The sequence below is a fragment of the Tasmannia lanceolata genome, unplaced genomic scaffold (genome assembly GCF_043159265.1).
Source record: "Tasmannia lanceolata isolate RefF3 unplaced genomic scaffold, GAP_Taslan_0.1 ptg000003l, whole genome shotgun sequence".
NCBI classification, from domain to species: Eukaryota; Viridiplantae; Streptophyta; class Magnoliopsida; order Canellales; family Winteraceae; genus Tasmannia; species Tasmannia lanceolata.
The window spans coordinates 19,983,790-20,002,405 of NW_027518680.1; the positions used below are offsets into that span (position 1 = coordinate 19,983,790).

An 18,616-nucleotide genomic window follows, 5' to 3' on the forward strand; every position below is an offset into this window, starting at 1 on the left:
TGGTGGCCCATGGCACCACACGCATGCCAATCTTTGCTAGGCCCTCGCTCACGCACTTACTCCACGTGATTGATGCTATCCAAAGATGGAAGAGAGAATATGAGATTCACTTACAAGGAGGAAAATCTCCAAGATCCAACAAGCTCCTCCACTACAAATCTATGTTTTGTAAGAGACAACCAAAAGGAGAGCTCTCTCTATCTTTAAAACAAAATAAAATCTCCTAAAATTTGTGGGTCTATGAAAAAACACAATTATCCCTCACTTAGGTCCCCCACTTTAATATAAAATAATACCATTTTATCTCCCTACAATAAAATTTAAATTAGAGAAAAGACTAACTAAACTCAAAAGTCAAGCGTCACAAAGACCCTTGGTGGGCCATGGCCCCACACATGCTAATCTTTCGTAGGCGAAGATGTGTAACGTTCCTTCGTTGAAGGGCCTTCTATGTTGGCTTGATCTTCCTAGAAGACAACTTCAAGTACTTGATTGTGTGGTTGAAGGGAGAAATTTTTCTTCTCCTCAGATGTTTTCTTTCTAAATCCTTTTTGCATCTTCTCCTTTTTTCATGAATAGAGGAAAATGTATTTTATTCTCCTTTCTTATGCAATAACTACCATAACCACATTGCATGGTGGTCAAAATGGATGTGAGTCCCACTACCATTTTTTAGGTTTGATGGTGGTGGGTTGTACATGAAGTGGTGGCCTTTGGGCTGCCTCTTAATGGGCCTCCCCTTTGGGCCCAAGTGAGACCATCTACATTTTAGTGCCTCAGGTATTTCCTTCTGAGGTGATCACACGGGCGCACAGCTGCACGTTAGTTCATCAAGGTGATGAATCACTACACGAATGCCAGACTTCTACACACTACTCAAGGTTGGTGACCATCACCCATACACCCACATTGCCAGGGATTAGTGACGCTCCCACCCATTCATCCATCAACGGGGAAAACAAGGGTGCGACAGCAAACCCCACCACGTACACGGTCTACCATCGCATCCTTAGGGGCATTTGTCGACATCAAATTTTTTTTCTCCATTAAATTACAAAATTGCCCCTTAACTCTTTACGTGGGCCCAACACCCATAAAAATGGGTCAAATGTAGATGGTCTCACTTGGGCCCAAGCAGGAGGTCCATTAAGAGGCAGCCGAAAGGCCGCCACTTCAAGTACACTACAATCAAACCCAAAGAGAATGTTGGACCCACAACCACTCTGCCCGCTATGCAATGTGGTTAGGATAGTTATTGCATAAGAAAAGAGAATAAAAGGCATTTATCTCTCTTTTCTGAAGGGAAGGATACAGAGAGAAAACACTTAAAGAGAAGAAAAGCTCTCCCTTCAACAATGCAATCAAGTGCTTGGAGACATCTTGTAGGAAGATTACGACAACACGCAAGGCCCTTCACCGGAGGAGAGTTACACATCTTCACAGCCGATAAAGTATGAAGCCCATAGTGAAGCTCATACATTTTTCCAACATCAAGTAACAAGAAACACACCATGAAAGACCAGTCTTCAATGCACCAATCATTAATAAGAGGATTCAAGAAAGTTGTACTAGTTTTCATTGAATACGATTTTATTGTAATTTGTCTCCGAATTTCGCGATCTCGATTTCGCAGACCCTTTTGTGACCCCTCGCTCACTCACTCACTCCAGGCTATGTCACAAATATCTCTGATATTTTCAAAATATCGTGTTTTTATCGCAACATTTTGATAAAACGACAAAATCCCAAAATAATCTCAAGATTTAAAAAATATGGCGATATTTTCATTTTTATTAGAAAATATCAAGATATTATCCCAATATTTTTACGATATTTTTATTTTATGTTTTTTCTTAAATTTTATATTCTTGTATATTTTTTAAATAATTTTATTTTTATCATTTTTCCCAATATAAACCCGATTTGTTTTTAAAAAAATAATATATCCCGAGATTTTCCCTTGCCGAGAAATTCCCGAGAACGATATTTGTGACATAGACTCCAGGTGATTGATGCTATCCAAAGATGGAAGAGAGAATACACGATTTGCTTACTAGGAGGAAAATCTCCAAGATGCGAACAAGATCCACTACAAATCTATGTTTTGGAAGAGCCAACCAAAACCTTAATAAAGTTGGTGAAAAAACACAATTATCCCTCACTTAAGTCCCCTACATCAATAAAAATCAATACCCTTTTAAGATTTAACTCCAACTAGAATAGCCAAGGGCCATGCGTGCATCGAGTATTCATCTCATCCCATGGAAAGTATCTACAAAGGTTTTCTAGGTTATTGTTTGTAGAGCTTGCTTCTCGATGAACATACACAATCTGAACCTCTTGTAAATGATCAAGCTGATGGTAGATCTTAGCCAATTCAGAGAAAAGGTCCCAAATGCATACAACGCTCTTCTTTGACCAACTTATTTGCCTATGTAACTTAGGAAAAAAAACATACTTCAAGATGGTGGAAATGAAAATGAGTGTCAGATGATGACTTCAAGATGCTTGACACTCGCACTCACACAAACACATACTAAAAGGACATTTAGTATTTAATTATAAGCCACATCCAGACACATAAACATGTACAAGTCAATAGATATGAATGCAACTAAAAAACTTAGAAATGCTATGTTAGGATGCCATAATCCTTACAACCTATGTAGGGAACAAAGGGATCTACAACTCAACTCAACTCAACTAAGCCTTTGTCCCAAACTAGTTGGGGTCGGCTAATGAATCTTTAGAAAAATTACATGAAGAAGGTGAAAGGATCGACCCGGATCAAATTGATTAAGTCTAGTTGTGACACTAGTTGGGTTCGTCTACATGGATCATTTTCTTCCATTCTCTCCTATCTAAGGTCATGTTCTCTGTTATGTTCCTAGCCATCAAGTCTTTCCTCACTGTTTCTACCCAAGTTGTTTTCGGTCTGCCCCTACCTCTTTTTACTCCATCAACTTGGCACGAGTCACTTCTTCTCACTGGAGCATCCAAAGGCCTACGTACTCAACTATAAGGTCTCCAAGGGATCTAAAACAAATGAGAAAATTGAAAAAGAATAACACTAGTCTACACACTCATACATATGGTCTCCAAGGGGTGCCCAGACCCTTGAACCATCATGAAGACAATAATGTAGAACTTAATTGGGTGAGAGACCTTGATTAGGGAAAGTAGAACAGCAATCTCCAACTGCAGTCAAATCATACAACTAAACCTGCAACAAAATGCCACAATTGTAGAAGGTTGCAGAAAAGATCATATCCTAATAGTGGGTGCGAAAAATTCTCCATCAAAAAACCTTGTAAAATGAATTAATTGGAAAAATCAGTTAACACAAACACTTATATCTCAATCTGACCCACAAACATATAAAGGCTCTAAAAGAGAAAACAGTAACCAGTACGGGCGTGGCTCTTTCGCTTAAAGTCATGGGTATGCTCCCCAGTGACGAGAGTTCGAATCCCCCCGGGCTTGCCCGATGTGCGTGGTTTATGGGTGATTGCGCGCACCCATAGGGAATAGTTCCACCCAAAAAATTGGAGTGGGGATACCCTATGTCATAAAAAAAAGAGAGAGAAAACACCCTTAAAGAGCCCTGAAACTCGGACTCCTTAAAATTCCTGTAACAGATAGGAAACTAAACCACTCTACCACGCCTCCAATCATGATAGTCATACCAAAGCCTTCTTATTTCTTACTACCCTAAACAACGTCTAAGGGGACCAGTTCAAAGGGGCCCTACCACACCACGAATACTCGCAAAACCTAACTTTATCACCCACACTAACTATATATCTAATATACAAGAGAAAGGACTCATACAACCCACAAATTGGTCAGCAGGCCCCCTACTCCACCCTTCTAGAAGCTCCAAAAGTCACCCGATACTTTTTTTCTTATGATTTGTTTCGAAGAGCCTCAAATTCACGCCAATATCTCCAGTCTCCACAACCATCTGCCCAGAAGCCCCAAATTCATCTCCAACAACTTTGTTCCCCCCAAACCCCTTGCTTCTTAAGACTTGCAAAACTCTTTTCAGTTGACTAAGGGGTACTTCATCTTATTCTCACTGTCAGTCCATAGAAAAGCCCCTCGGAATTGGAAGGCACCCAATATGCTCTATAACACTTACACGGGCATCTGACCAGTGAAATGAAGTAGACAGGGGCGTTAGAGAGAGCATCTTTTATCAGAGTAACCACCCCCTCCACCCCCCCCCCCAAGGATAAAAACCTTTTCTTCCACGCCAATAAGTTCCATTCCATTCTTTCGACCACGGTATCCCACCTAGATTTACCCATTCTTCCAGTGTATAAGGGGAGAACTTTGTGGTAGATCTTGTTGATGGTGGTCCAATTTAGGACATATTTTTCCTTTTTGAGGAGGTGCAATTTCTTGGTTAAGTAAGAAACAGGGTTTTATTGCACGATATACACAACAACCAAAATACATCCGTTTTAGTGTGGAAGCCACTCATGTTGATGGGATAAAACGCATCATAGAGGATTTGAAGCTTGATATACCAAAGAGGACAATTCACATATTTTCAAAACAGCTCCCATGGGTGAACACATTGATAACAATATTACTAAATTCGAAATAAGTAAGATGTGCCAAATTGTTATCTACCCTCAAGTGTTATGATCAGACAGTTTAACAAATCGTACATCTGCCGAGATCTTCTGTAAACATGAGAGCACAATGGGATTACATATCTAAGTCACAAAGGGAAAATTCTAAGAGTGGAGCGAAACCTTATTACATAAAAGTACAAAGGAGAAATCCATAAGTCGATATAAAGGCTTATGACTTCTAGATGCATTCAGCTGGCTTGGCTAAGTTATTGCATTTGGTCACCAAGGGAAAATCTAACAGTGAGAATAAAACTTTGTAACATGCAAGTCATAAAGGAAAATTCCAAAATCTAGTATGAGGCCTTATGAGATGCATTTGTCTTGCATGGCCAAGTGGGAGGCAGAGGAATTATGTAATCATGACTCACATCGCCCTTTCATAATAAAAGGAAACTGGAAAAAACACAAATCCGTTGCCTAATCGATTCAACCCTAACAGAAAGAAGGCCCCGATGATTTGGGAAACAATCACGATGCAAACATCGGGGAATTCCATTCTATACATATAGAATGAGAACCCATTGCAAGACAGATGAAAGAAATGAAAAACCCACATTACGAGAAATCCAACCATAGCCGTAATTTTACAATCGTGAGATGGGGGTGTGGGGGGCTGCCTAGGTATGGGCCTAGGTGGGAGCCAGCTTGGTATAGGAAAGGTTTAAAGGGCCTAGCCTAACACGTTCCATCAGCTCCGGAGCTTTTGGCGTAATGGTTAGGTACCTAAAATTTCGTAACAAGCTGCACTCACCACTCTCATGAAGTTGGTCTCTTGAGTAAGCTACAAATCTGCACACCTTTCAGATACTCAACTCAAGTCAACTAAGCCTTTGTCCCATAGTGGTTGGGGTCGGCTTATGAATCCTTTAGAAAATTTTCATGAAGAAGGTGAAAGAGTCTACCCGGCTCAAATTGACTAAGTCTAATCCTGACACTAATGCTCCGTTTGGTTGCTCGGGATGGCTCGGAAGAAGCGGAGTATGAAGTCAAAGGGAGTCAAACAGGAGGAGACAAGCATTTTGATTTGTCTAGAATTACCCTGGAGAATAGTGAAGCATATCCTCGGAAAGTATGAGAATAAGTAGGGGTGTCATTAACAATATAAGGATAGAGGGAAGAGAGAGAAAAGAGAGCATCATTCCCTAGAAAATTCAACCAAAATTTTTTAGTCTTGGAAGGATTTGATTTTAGAGGGGACAAGGAATCCACATCATCACACAAGTAATTATTACATGGGAGAAATCCAAGGGAGTCCAATGCTGTTTTGGCAACCAAACATGGAATGCCATGCCAAATCCCAACCAAATTCCGACAGCTGCCGAGCTTTTGTGCAACCAAACGAAGCATAAATGGGTTCGTCTACATGGAAATCCGCACACCTTTTGCGCATTATTTTCTGATCTTCTACAAATCAAACAGATTAAGATATAATTCTATCTCTTCCCAAACAAACATCATAAAATCTCCAAAAGAGATGCATGTATTTGGTGAAAGATGGAGTAAATAGATATGTGCTATGTGTTTTAGGTCAATCTCTTCCCCTTTTACGCATTCGATTATCGTCTTTAATAAACTATTATTATTGTCTCGAAAAAAATCGTAATCTTTACTATAACTATTTCATTGAAATACATACTCTTCTTAAGATAACCAAATTATACAACCATACAGATCAAAAATAACAGAAAACGATTCTGAAAACACTTCAATTACACAGAAAATCGCTTAATTTGAAATCAAAACCAACAAAATTTAAAGGAGGGGAGAAAAATCAGGTAAGATTTAATTACCCAGGGTCATGATTGAGAATATCGCAGATCTCAATGTTCATAGCCCAATCAGGACCGATCAGCATATCACTAGTCGCGCGATCAACAAAAGAATTCACCATATCCTCAAATCGGAATAGAAAAACCCTAATTTTTTTTCTCCTTTGGATAGAGGATAAAAGAGAGAACCCTAATTAGGGCAGAAAAAGGGTCTTGATCGAGAGAGGAATGAAGTTTCTAAAAACTCCTCTTCTTTTTTTTAATTGATTTGTTTCCTTTTTTTTCCTTTTTTTTCCTTTTTTCTTTTTTTGCGCTGAAGAGTCGTAGAATTTCGTTTGTGATCGTCTCGTTTCTATTCTTCTTAGACTTTAGTTTTAAAAAAAGTGTGAGGATAAATTTAAACCCCTGTAGGAAAATTTGCACCTCCTGTAGGATAATTCGCACGACTGAACGTCAAAAAGCGCTAAAGAGACTACATATCAGCCTCTACAGGAGCGCGAATTATCCTACAGAGGGTGTGAATTTATCGTTGCTATTAAAAAAATGCTTTTCTACCAACCGTATGAAGACACGTGTCCCCACTCGTGCCACACGTGTCCTTTTGAGATTGCCTCTCTCCTCTCTCTTCTCTCTCTCTCATTTGACTTTCACTCTACTTATCTAGGAAAATGATTTATTAATAGTAAAAGGCATTAGCTGTACTAGTCCAATATAGAATGTGGGTCCCACCTTTGATTGATCTGAACCGTTCACTTGATGGGACCTTTTTTAAATCTATTTATGGCTCAAAAATTTTGGCAATCATCCATGCTTAACATCCAACGGTTCATGTTCGACGACAAAAAGGACAAGTCAGTGGAGATAAAAGGCTGTGGGAGAGTATAAAATGTACGGTCCGGGTTAATCAAAGGTGGGGCCCACTCATTCCTTTTTATTAATTAATACTAGTATCATCGGCCTCTGTGTAAAATAATTGGCCCTACTTCCATGTAAAATAATGGGCCCCACTCTACGCATGTGCTTTGGTGGAGATCTTGGTACCTACTCCATCAAAACATGAGGTAAAATGGTGGGCCCCATCTGAAGCATGGGTTTGAGTGAAGCCTTTATAGGTTTCAGTGAAGTTGGTAGGTGGGCCCCACAGCATGCATGCGTTTAGGTAGAGATGGTGGGCCCTCCCATATCAAAACTCGAAGTGGAAAGGAAAATAGTGGGCCCCACCCGTGCATAAAATTACTGACCTCACGCAACCAACCATGCCATACATAAGGTGTAATTGTGTAAACTATAAACAGCATGTGGAAAATCGATTTTCTTAAAAAAGACATTCTCCAAAAAAAATCTTGGAAAGAAAACGATTGCCAGGGAAAATAACATAGCTACAGATAGATGAGATGAGATGGATAGCTATGTGTTATAGATAGATGAGATGGACTTGATAGAAGAGTTTTCCATTAGACACAGCTCGTGATTATACATTTACAATGCTAGCATGATCAGACCGTTCCTTTTGCCGAGAAGTCTCTTTTTGAAGCTCCGGACACAAGTCCTCTCCTTTTGCGGAAAGTCTCTTTTTGAAATAATATCAGCAACAGAATTACCTTCCCTCCACACATGGGCTGGAAAATCACCCATGTGTCGAGGGAAGGTAATTATGTTGCTGATATTCTTTCAAAAAGAGACTTCTCAGCAAAAGGAGAGGACTTGTGTATGAGTGAGAGCACTCCAGAGCTTTAAGACTCTATTCTCAAAGACAATGTCGGCACGGGTTATGCTAGAATGTAATCTTTTTCTTTTCCTCTCGGCTTCTTCACTCTTCGCTCCTTATGTACTATCTTCTTGATTTCTAATATATTCTGGTCGGGGTCTTGCCTAACCCCAGCTTACTCACCAAAAAAAAAAATGATCAGACTGTTCATCCACCGGGGTCGTCATGGTCCCATGGAGATACTATATAGCCTTATAAGATCCTTCTAATCAAATAATCCTAAATTTTCGAATGGTGTCCTCATATATTAGTTAAGAGGAATTCTAGACTGAAGGGAGCCCTTGCAACCTTTCACCTCTTTTTTGCAAGGGCTCCCTTCAATTTAGACTTCCTCATTAGTTAAAAAGCATAATACATTTAAGGGGGGTTAGTCATGTTAGACTTTTGGTGTGTGTGTGTGTGTGTGCAGGGCGGGGCGGGGGGCGCTTTTAGACTTGAGATTCCACCAAAATACCATTCTCTTGTTATAACGCTCACCTGAAAAACCCTTCACAAACAGGCAGAACTTCAAAATTCTAATCAACAACAGTTTCCCCCCTTATAAAAAATGAACATATATCCTTATCTCATGAAAAATGGAAAATTATAAAGAATAAAATTATAAAATGCCTAACATGGAAAATGACCAAAATACCTTTGTTGCATAGAAAAATGATAAAATTTTGGAAAATTTAGAAATTTTCTAAGAACAGAAAACAAACTTAAAATAGTCTTATGCCATGGAAAATGATCAAAATACCGTTATCTCATTGAAACTGTGAAAACTAAAGAAAAAAAATTCTAAAAAAATAAAAAAGAAAAAATCTTCAAAAACCCCTACATTATGGAAAATAACCAAAATGCCATTATCTCATAGAAAATGTCCAAAATATACTTATCTAATAGAAAATCGAGAAAAAGAAAAAAAATCCTAATATAGGAAAAGTCTAAAATGCTCTTATGTCATGGAAAATGATCAAAATACACTTATCTCATGAAAAATGACCAAATAAAAATGATAAAATAGAAAAAATCCTAGAAAATTCTTTTATCTCATAAAAATGATCAAACTATATTATCTCATAGAAAAATGAAAAAATAGAATAACATTCTAGAGAATAATAAATCCTGAAATACCCTAAATGCCAAAGAAGATAACCAAAATACCTTTATTTCTCAAAAATTACCGGAATCCCCCATCTCATAGAAAATAACTAAAATATTATTATCTCATGGAAAATGACTAAAATAGGCAAGTATAGTATGGCCCACCTAATTTCATGATACAATCTATTCATTTTGTCCCCACCATAGATAGGCCAACAATATTTGTTTATTAATTTAGACCAACAACTGAGCCCAGAAACTTCTTGGGATAATAGTAAATATTGGAATATAAAACATTAGAGGGATTTGCTAGGGTCTATCACAAAAGGCATTTCGTGGCCGGTCTGTTCAGGTCAGACCAGCCACCTCGTGAATGGAGACAAAAACTGCAACAGACCAGCCGCGAAATGCCTTTTGCGATGGACACTAGCAATTCCCAAAACATTTGTAAGACTTTACAGTCTCTCTTTTTTTTTTTACAACTAATGCGGAACTTCAAAGACCATGTTACTGTAAAGTTCTAGAAGAGTCTTAGACATTCCCAGAGTCACCCACGGTCCACCGGACTTCCTCAACGTGACCCATAGTCTGCAAAGTCCACTGGGATTCAAAATCTCCCATGACTAAGCCCCCTGAAAATTGATATTCGATGAGGTATGTTCTTAGATCACATGGTTAATTAAGATTGTTCGATCTGATCGCAGTAATGTTTTAGATGTGAAATCTCCATGGTAGGCCCAATTAAAGAACGTCAAGATCATGTTGATGGTAAATGCTAAAAAGATGGTAGCCGGTAAGCTCATTCTTAGGAGTTTCAACTTTACTTAGATAAATTTAGCCTAAATAAACCCATGGGTTTGGCTAGTCTACTTGTTTTGTTAAACCCTGCCAGGAGGGTTCTTCTCAACGTGAAAGTTAGGACGATAAGAAGCCTATCCAAGGATAAAATAAACCCCAGCTTGCTATCGCCATAGAGAACAACCTCCGTATCATCTTACTACAAACCATATTGATTTAAGTGTTGTAAATCATGAAAGCGAGAGCTTTTTCAAGTTTGAAATCTAACACATCAAATAGAACGTACATGGTGTCATTGTTTTAATATATTGCCTTTTTTATGAATGTCAATTCTTAATCACGTTGTTTTATTAGAAATAAAACAGTCGCATAGATATACATGGTCTTATGGTGTATACATTACTCATGCCTAATCTGTAAACTAATTGGTTTTTGCCATATATAAGTCCTTATTTTAGAGCTGTGATCTAGAGTTTCTCAAGACTTTTAGGACAAAGGGTTATTCTAAATATTTCACTACAAGAAGAAATACGCTCATTGGCAATGAACAAAATCAGTCTCCAAAGTATTAAGTCTATAACAAAAAAAAAAATCCCTTAAAATATCTAGAAATAGTGACGGTTACGCATAGGGCTGCACAATAAACCGGCCAAACCGATAAACCGAACCGAACCGGGCCTTTCGGTTTGGTTTGATTCGGTTTTTCTCGGCATTGGTTTGGTCACGGTTTAGAATTTTACCGAATCAATGGGATCGGTTCGGTTCACGGTTTTAGAGTTTTAAACCGAAAATTAACCGAACCGAACCGAGAAATGGAGGAAAAGACGAACTGATTTTGTGTCATTATCAAATCTAAGGTGAGCTATTTCATTTGCAAAGAGAAGATGGGTGATTTAAACAATGGAGGTGTGCCTATATCAATTCCCTGTATTCAAAAGTAAAGAATACATTCACCCCTTCCCCTTAGACCACCCCTTAGAAGTGTAAAAAGAATAGTCCCGAATACTTAGAGGTGCTGTCCAAGAGAAGCAAAAGAGGTGGGTGCGAATATATCATCCCCTTTATAAGGCCCTCGATTAGGGTTAGAGAGGGAGGGGTCTCTTCATTTTTTGGAGAGAGAGAGAGAGAGAGAGAGAGAGAGAGAGAGAGAGAGAGAGAGAGAGAGAGAGAGCGAGCTTGCCGGTCTCGTTGCACACCGTTGATGGTTGATTTGGATAGATAAACCCTTTTTTTTTATATAGATAAACGTATTTAACTACTTGATTTGGATTTGTACCGGATAAACGTTGAACCAAACCGAACCAAACCGGTCAAAATCGGTTCGGTTTGGTTCGGTTCTACTCCCGATCGGTTTGGTTACGGTTTGGATTTTCTCCAAACCGACGTGATTGCTTCGGTTAAAAAAAACTCCCTAAACCGAACCGGACCAAACCGTGTGCAGCCCTAGTATGCATACGTTACATCATGTTTTAAGAATATCTAAAGATCCCTCAAAATATCTAGAAAGGTCTTTTTTTCTTGCTTTCGCCTCATATTTATTTCATAAATCTAGGAAGGATTTGATCTTAATCATGCCGAAAGGATCCAAAACCTTAATTGAGTAGGTGAGATAAATTTCAAGCTTTTGTTTTCAACTGTTTAGCTTGTTCTAAAAAGGTTATATTCTATGTAATTTTTAAGCTTTCATTATATTCCAACGCAATTAAGTAGAATTGTCATTGGGATTTTTATAAGTTCATGCAATATTTTTTTTGGCATGGAAATATATGTGGGTCAAAGAAACAAAACCGGCTTACCCTTATTCAATGATATGCTTAGTAAACTAATCAACTTACGACGTTAGTTTCTTAGTTAGCTTCCAAATAATCGCCTCTTTTAACCTGTGCAATTGTTTTTTAGTTTATCCACCGACCCTCGTATAGCTCTGTAATGACATCTTATGCATAGAAAGGTTAGCCATTTTAAACGAATGCTAGTGAAAAAAATATATGCTTTTATGACTAAGTTTTTTATATGGTAACAATAGAGGTATTATATGTGCTTTATGACCAAGACCATGCTTGGATTAAATGATTTTTTGAAAGAGGCTTGGAAAGGAAAAACTTTTCTAGAATTTCTTGTTTCTTGATCCATTGATTGATTACACATGAAAAAAATAGCTTGAATCACTATGGTTCACGTGACCTTCGAATTATTATGATATTGGCCTAAATAAGCCATAATCATATATTTCTTTCTTGTATCATGAAAGGGGGAACAGATCTTAAGAAAAAAATTCTGCGAGAAATGTTTTTCTTGCAATGCAAATGGGGCCTAAGTTCTTATTAGGTAAAACTAGGGATCATAATTAAGGATTCACTACCAAAAATATGATCGTAATAATCAACTACTATGACCCTTGGCCCCACCATTGTCTAGAAAATTAATAGTATAATTTTTTAGGGTGGACTCTTAAAGATAAAGAGGAATTCTAGACTGAATGGAGCCCTTGCAAAAAAAATGATGGTGATACATCACCATCATGCATTAATAACTGCTGAAACGTCAAACATGATGGTGATGTGCAGCCAATGGGGGAGCCCTTTCACCTCTTTTTTGCAAGGGCTCCCTTCAGTTTAGACTTCCTTAAAGATAAAATATGATACTTAATTTATCTATCAAGGTTCTAGAATCATCAATTCTAACTGGAACAGTTTTTATTGGCGTAGGCTTTGGGTTGCCTTTGACATACATGGGTTTGACATACATGGGCCTAGAGCCACCTTTCAAAGCTAGCAAAAACCTTAATGACTGGGTCTACTCTCTTTCTCAATCTTAGCTATGAGACCAAGTCAATTTTTTGCATTTTCTGGAAATGCAAAAACATGTTGGTCCTCCTATGAAAGCAAGTTAAAAGACCCAAGTAAAATCGAAAAGATAGTAGTGGACATGACTTGGAAGATAATGCCATGAAGCTTAGTCGTACGTGCATGGATAAAACCTCTCTTCCCGATCCTTATTTGCCTTTAAACCACTTTTTAATATCCTGTTGAGAACACAGTACTCTACGAATGGATGGCGTGAAGGCCTATGCTAAACTCAAGGGCGGCCTTGAGTTTAGCATTTCTCTACTTTTATTACTGAAGAAGAAACGATGGAGAATAATATAAAGGAAGAAAGAAAGTTCGTAGGCTTAAGTTATTCGCAACCTACCACCATTTTATTTAGGGAGACGATTTTTTGCCCGGATTATGGACGGTTTGGATCATCTTATGGTGCGGACCATACCGCACTTTTACTAAAGTGAAGAGTGCCATCATCAAAATACAGTACTGCTGATAACATTTCCCTACTTATAATGTGGGGGAAACCAAATCCCATGCAGATAGCCACATATATATAAATCATGAGATTTTATATGGTGCCCGAGTGTGAAGTCCAGTGCAGGGGCACCACCCTAGATATTTGACCCAACAGCAGCCTCTTAAAAAGTGGGCTGTTGTTGGGTCAAATATCAAGGGGCAATTCTGTTGTACCCCCTGCCCTGGACTTCAAGGTCGGGTACCATATAATTTCTCTATAAATCATATAACTTAATGTCTATACTTGAGTGAATTATTACCATTTTAAAAAAATAAGTGAATTACAAATAAATGATAGGATTACCCTTACATAATACAATAATATAACTTAATGTCTATACTCGAATGAATTTTCGATCGAAATTTCATCCAAAAAATCCAAGATTTAGTACGTGTACAAAATTCCACCTGAAATTTCGGGATTTCGGCTGAAATTTCGGTTTTGGATAAGTCCAAAATTTTAGCCGAAACCGAAATTTCAAACCATGCACAATATATAGATGTGGGCGATGTGGGCTCTAAGGCCCAATCCCTTCAAATCATGCCAAACTTAAATGTAAGACACTAATGTTGATTTCTCATTAGTGCTTTAGTGAACATATATGCCAACTGATCCACACAAAGGAAGTAGAAATCAGCCTAGATTCTACTTTCTCTCGTACAAAATCTTCTACAGATATCACACTACCGTATTTTGATAATGAGGCGAACTCACCTTGTTCTAATTTTTTTACCTGTCCCATCTCTTGCTCAACACTCTCCCTCGCTCTCTGCCCCTTTCTCCGTGGGTGAGGAAAAATTTCATGTATGTTTTTTCATGGTTACTAAACATGTCATACAAGAATAAATATGTGATAACTCAGAACTTATAGATTCATCTATCTTCAGTGTGAAGTATTTGCTGTTTTTCTAGTTTCAATAACATAATAGCAAATAAAGTTTGACATTGCATCAAATGCTTATTACAATTTAAACATAGAAAATGAAAGCCAAACCTACCAATACTTTGAGAATGATGACATATTTTCATTACAAAGGCAGTTGACTCATTATCAGAAGGCTTTGTGGGAATGTGAAGGCTGAGATACTCAGTTATTGAGCAATAATATGCAAGCATAGGCTTCTGGTTCAAGTCTCAATCCTCCCATGCTAGAGAAAGCTAGCAAGAAAGAGAAAGAAAGCAAGCAAGAAGGTTCAATAAGGAACTGGTACCCTGACTTTCGCGGGACCAGATTTCATGTCCTCTAAAATGAGATCTAAAAGATCCTGAGCAAAAGAAGCAAAGATAGAAAATTATCAAAGAAACTCTTCAAAGATTACTACAAGCTTTTTAAGGGCAGATTAGCTACAAAACTAATAGGCAGATTAGCTAAACCACTGCTTTTGTACAAAGGCATGAGATTAAGTTCACACAGCAATCTGTAACTGATTTTGGCATTTTGTAGTGTCTGCAACATGATGCTTTTTAAGGGGGAAGACGAGACGACCCAGAGATAAAATTAACAAACTTGTATTTCTTTAAGGCCACGTTTGGATACCCACAAGATTTAGATTTGGATTTAGTTTATATTTTGAACTGGATCAGATCCTTAGATTTTTAAATCAGCGACACAAGTGCAAAAAATTCCGATTTTCAAATCTGTTCTGCGAGACGTTATTTGGAAATCAATGTTTGTGGCAACTTCCTTCCCCGTCGCTGCTCCTCGACGTTGCTCCGGCGGCAGCGAGACATCCCTCCTTCCCTCCCTCCCTCTCTTTCTCTCCCTCTTAAAACATGATCACAGAGATGATTGATGTATTTTGTATCCAAGACTCAAATACAAATGCCTGAAGTATCCAAACGGGCCCTAAAGGAAATTATGAAAGATTACCAATTAGTTTGGTTTAAAACAATCAAGGATGCTTTGAGCAAAGCAACACATAGAGAAAGGTTATTCATAGATAGAACTGTTAGGTCAATGCAAAAATATTTTCTAAGCATGAAGGGTTCTTGGTAGCTTTATTAGAAAGCTCAAAATCAATCCACCTAATGAAACTCACTGAAGGAATATCTTTAGTGGTAAAAAAATTATCTAATAATCAATCTATAAATCAAATGTATTTAGGCTATTTTGAAAAAAACATTTGTATATTTCAGAAATATCTTTGGTGGTAGACAAAATTATGTAATAATCTTCAAAGTTGGGACATTTACATGCAACAATCTATAAATCAAATGTATTTAGGCCATTTTCGAAAGATCTGTGGCACCTTTTGTAGTTCCCATTCCCAAAACAACTGTCTGAGCTACCCTGGACGAGCTAATTCACATCAACAAATTAAGAAAAAATTCAATGTATTAATGCTATATTCAAAAACTTCAAGCCAATAGACTCAGTTGATGTAGGTAGCAGTACTTTGTGCCATCATTTTGAAGTCTTGCATTTGAAACTTCTTGTCAGGGCTCAGCTGATGATCCAAGTCATTGGGTCTACTGATTTGTTGGTCTATATACAATGATCAGCACGCTATGGATAGAGTTCATATTGCAGGAGGCATGTTGAATTTTTGAAACCATGGAACTCAATGGGCACACTAAAACTAGCCTTCAAGACTCGATGAGAACTCTGAGGTTATGTTTGGCAGCAATGAAAATATAATTCATGGAATGTTTGTTTATCCAAGAGAGGGTGAGCCATGGTGCAATGGTAAGGTTGCTCCATTGTGACCTGGTGGTCACAGGTTTGAGTCACAGAAACATCCTCTCTGCAAAGCAGGCGTAAGGCTGCGTACATCTAGGCCTCCCCAGACCCCACAATGGCGGGAGCCTCGTGCACTGGGCCGCCCTTTAATGTTTGTTTTTCAAAGGTGAGAGGGGATTAGAGAGGGCTGGTGCGAGAGAGATTTAAGAGAATTCTGAGTGAGCAGAGCATGTGATCAGGCAGTTAAACGAAGTAAAAAAAATCCCTATCCAAAACATTATCATTTTTGTTTTCCTTGTTTTCCAAACCCATCCCATGCAAGAAAAAGAATTCAATATCCAATTCTCTCTCTCTCTCTCTCTCTCTCTCTCTCTCATGCAAATATTCCATGAATTTTTTTCACGCTTGCATAACATGCCCTAAAAGTTTATGCCCTGTTCGTTTGAGATTGTGGCAACGATTGTGGGCCCCAAATCGATTACAGGACTCAAAATTAGCTGAGTCCCGTAATCGGTTTGGGGCCTGCAATCGGTTGCCACAATCTCAAATGAACAGGGCCTTACAGTTTTGGAGTTTCTGATTACTTGATTGAACTTTTATGATTTACAAAACCAATTCACGCCTTAAATTCGAACCTTCATTTATGATCATAAAAACATGTTCATGTGTGTGCATGTGTATTGTGTATAGGGAGTGCTAGGCAATTTCGCAAATTTGTGGTCCCTTTTTTCGGGAGAGAAGTGCCACCTCATATGAATTAAATGAATAAGACAAATTCAGCTCTTAAGGTGGCTCTTCTCTCTTGAAAAAAGAGGGCCTGTTATTTATATATATATATATATATATATATATATATATATATATATATATATATATATATATATATAGAGAGAGAGAGAGAGAGAGAGAGAGAGAGAAAGAGAGGAAAATTATTGTGAGCTTGAAGCTCATATAACTTATATGAGCATGAGGTGGGACCCATGTGTTTGGGCCCTCAAGCTCATATAAGCTATATGAGCTTCAAGCTCACAATCATTTTCCTCATATATATATATATATATATATATATATATATATATATATATATATATATATATATATATATATATATATATGTGTGTGTGTGTGTGTGTGTGTGTGTGTGTGGGTGGGTGGGTGGGTGGGCGGGCGGGTGTGTGTGTGTGTTGAGGGGGGGCGTGTGCGTGTAGGGAAATGATATCAACATTGCAATGTTTTAATAAGATGCGTGAAGCATCTTGTCGTTTAGTATTTAAAGGGCAGTGTTCAGTATTTAAAGGGCTGTCAGAAGGATATTACAGTTCTCAAAAAGCTCGTACAAGCCCTTTAAATACTAAAGGACAAGATACTTTCGCGGATCTTATTAAAACATTGCAGTGCCGAAACCATTTCCCTACACACAAACACACATCTGTAATATGTATATGTATGTATATGCATTCCCATGATATGCATGTGTGTGTGTGTGAGTGTGTGTAGTTGAGATGCGTTTGCATGGGCAAACAAGATACATGTTTGTTTCAAAACTCATAAAAATATGTAGGACAGAAGTAGTTACCATTCCCAATGATCTGTTCATCCCATTGCAACACAGAGCGCACAAGAATTCCACTCCCAATAAGCATCATCTCATCAGCCATCTTCCCTTCTTCCAGACCCACATTTCCAACTCTAATTCCACTCAGTATCCCCTCCTTCACCAGTCTCTCTGCAAGACCTAATACTCTTTTCACTGTGCACCCACTGAGAATTTTGTCAAAATAAGGAGTCACAAACTCCTTTTCCTTTGTCACAAATGCAACATTCATGTTTGGCCCCTCAGCAACATACCCTTCATCATCTAACCAAATTGCTGCATATCCCCCTTTTTCTTCAGCTTCCATTTTTGAAAGCACGTTTGGTAGGTAGTTTACACTCTTCATGATGGAAAACTGTGGTGTCTTTATAGGGATTGTTGACGTTACCACTTTAACACCTTTTCGATCCAGTGGAGATTGGTCTTGGATCACGACGGCATAGAGAGCTGGATTATAACATCCAGATGGAGATAGTAGGAAGTCACCCGGTCCCGCAGAGAGCCAATACCTTAATGATCCTTGTGCACATTTCGATGCCTTTACGGTTTGTATAAGGATACTTCTTATGCTCGACCGATCAAAAGGGAGGCTGATTTTTGCCATGGATGCAGATCTTAAGAAGCGGTCAATGTGTTGATCTAATTCGTAGAGATATCTGACCATGTGAAAGACAGAAAAAGTTAAATTAGTGATTTATAACACAAATAAGAAAGCAGGATAGATGGCCAAAAGAGTTGCTTGTTTCTGACCACTTCAAATGCACTGAAAAGCTCCTCATATTATTCAGACAGTAGACATCACTGATGATAAAGATACATAAAATCACTTGCTTCCATGCAACGTAAACTGGGATTCGTCTGGGAAAGAATGAAAGACTACTAGTCACACACATTAATTTATTGCATATTGTACTGAAATGTGAGCATGTCAGAATT

The 18,616-nt window shown here is 38.1% G+C and overlaps 2 protein-coding genes across 7 annotated transcripts in view; both read right to left on the bottom strand.

The window, feature by feature from the left end:
• LOC143853541 (TOM1-like protein 9) overlaps positions 1–6,792 on the bottom strand; it is a 31,676-nt gene extending 24,884 nt beyond the window's left edge. The window contains exon 1 of one of the 2 annotated variants that reach the window (XM_077363352.1): positions 6,434–6,792. In XM_077363352.1, coding sequence (XP_077219467.1) covers positions 6,434–6,534 — 101 coding nt within the window. In that variant the 5' untranslated portion in view covers positions 6,535–6,792. The remainder of the gene's footprint in view (positions 1–6,433) is intronic. The other variant, XM_077363359.1, reaches the window with a different exon arrangement.
• Positions 6,793–14,255: 7,463 nt separating this feature from the next.
• Positions 14,256–18,616, bottom strand: part of LOC143853584 (D-amino-acid transaminase, chloroplastic-like) — a 33,207-nt gene continuing 28,846 nt past the window's right edge. For 4 of the 5 annotated variants that reach the window (XM_077363382.1, XM_077363381.1, XM_077363383.1 and 1 more), the window contains exons 3-4: positions 17,663–18,336; positions 14,256–14,671 (exon numbers count right to left, since the gene is read on the bottom strand). In XM_077363382.1, coding sequence (XP_077219497.1) covers positions 14,565–14,671; positions 17,663–18,336 — 781 coding nt within the window. In that variant the 3' untranslated portion in view covers positions 14,256–14,564. Of the gene's footprint in view, positions 14,672–15,124; positions 15,148–17,662; positions 18,337–18,616 lie in introns of all 5 variants that reach the window. The other variant, XM_077363384.1, reaches the window with a different exon arrangement.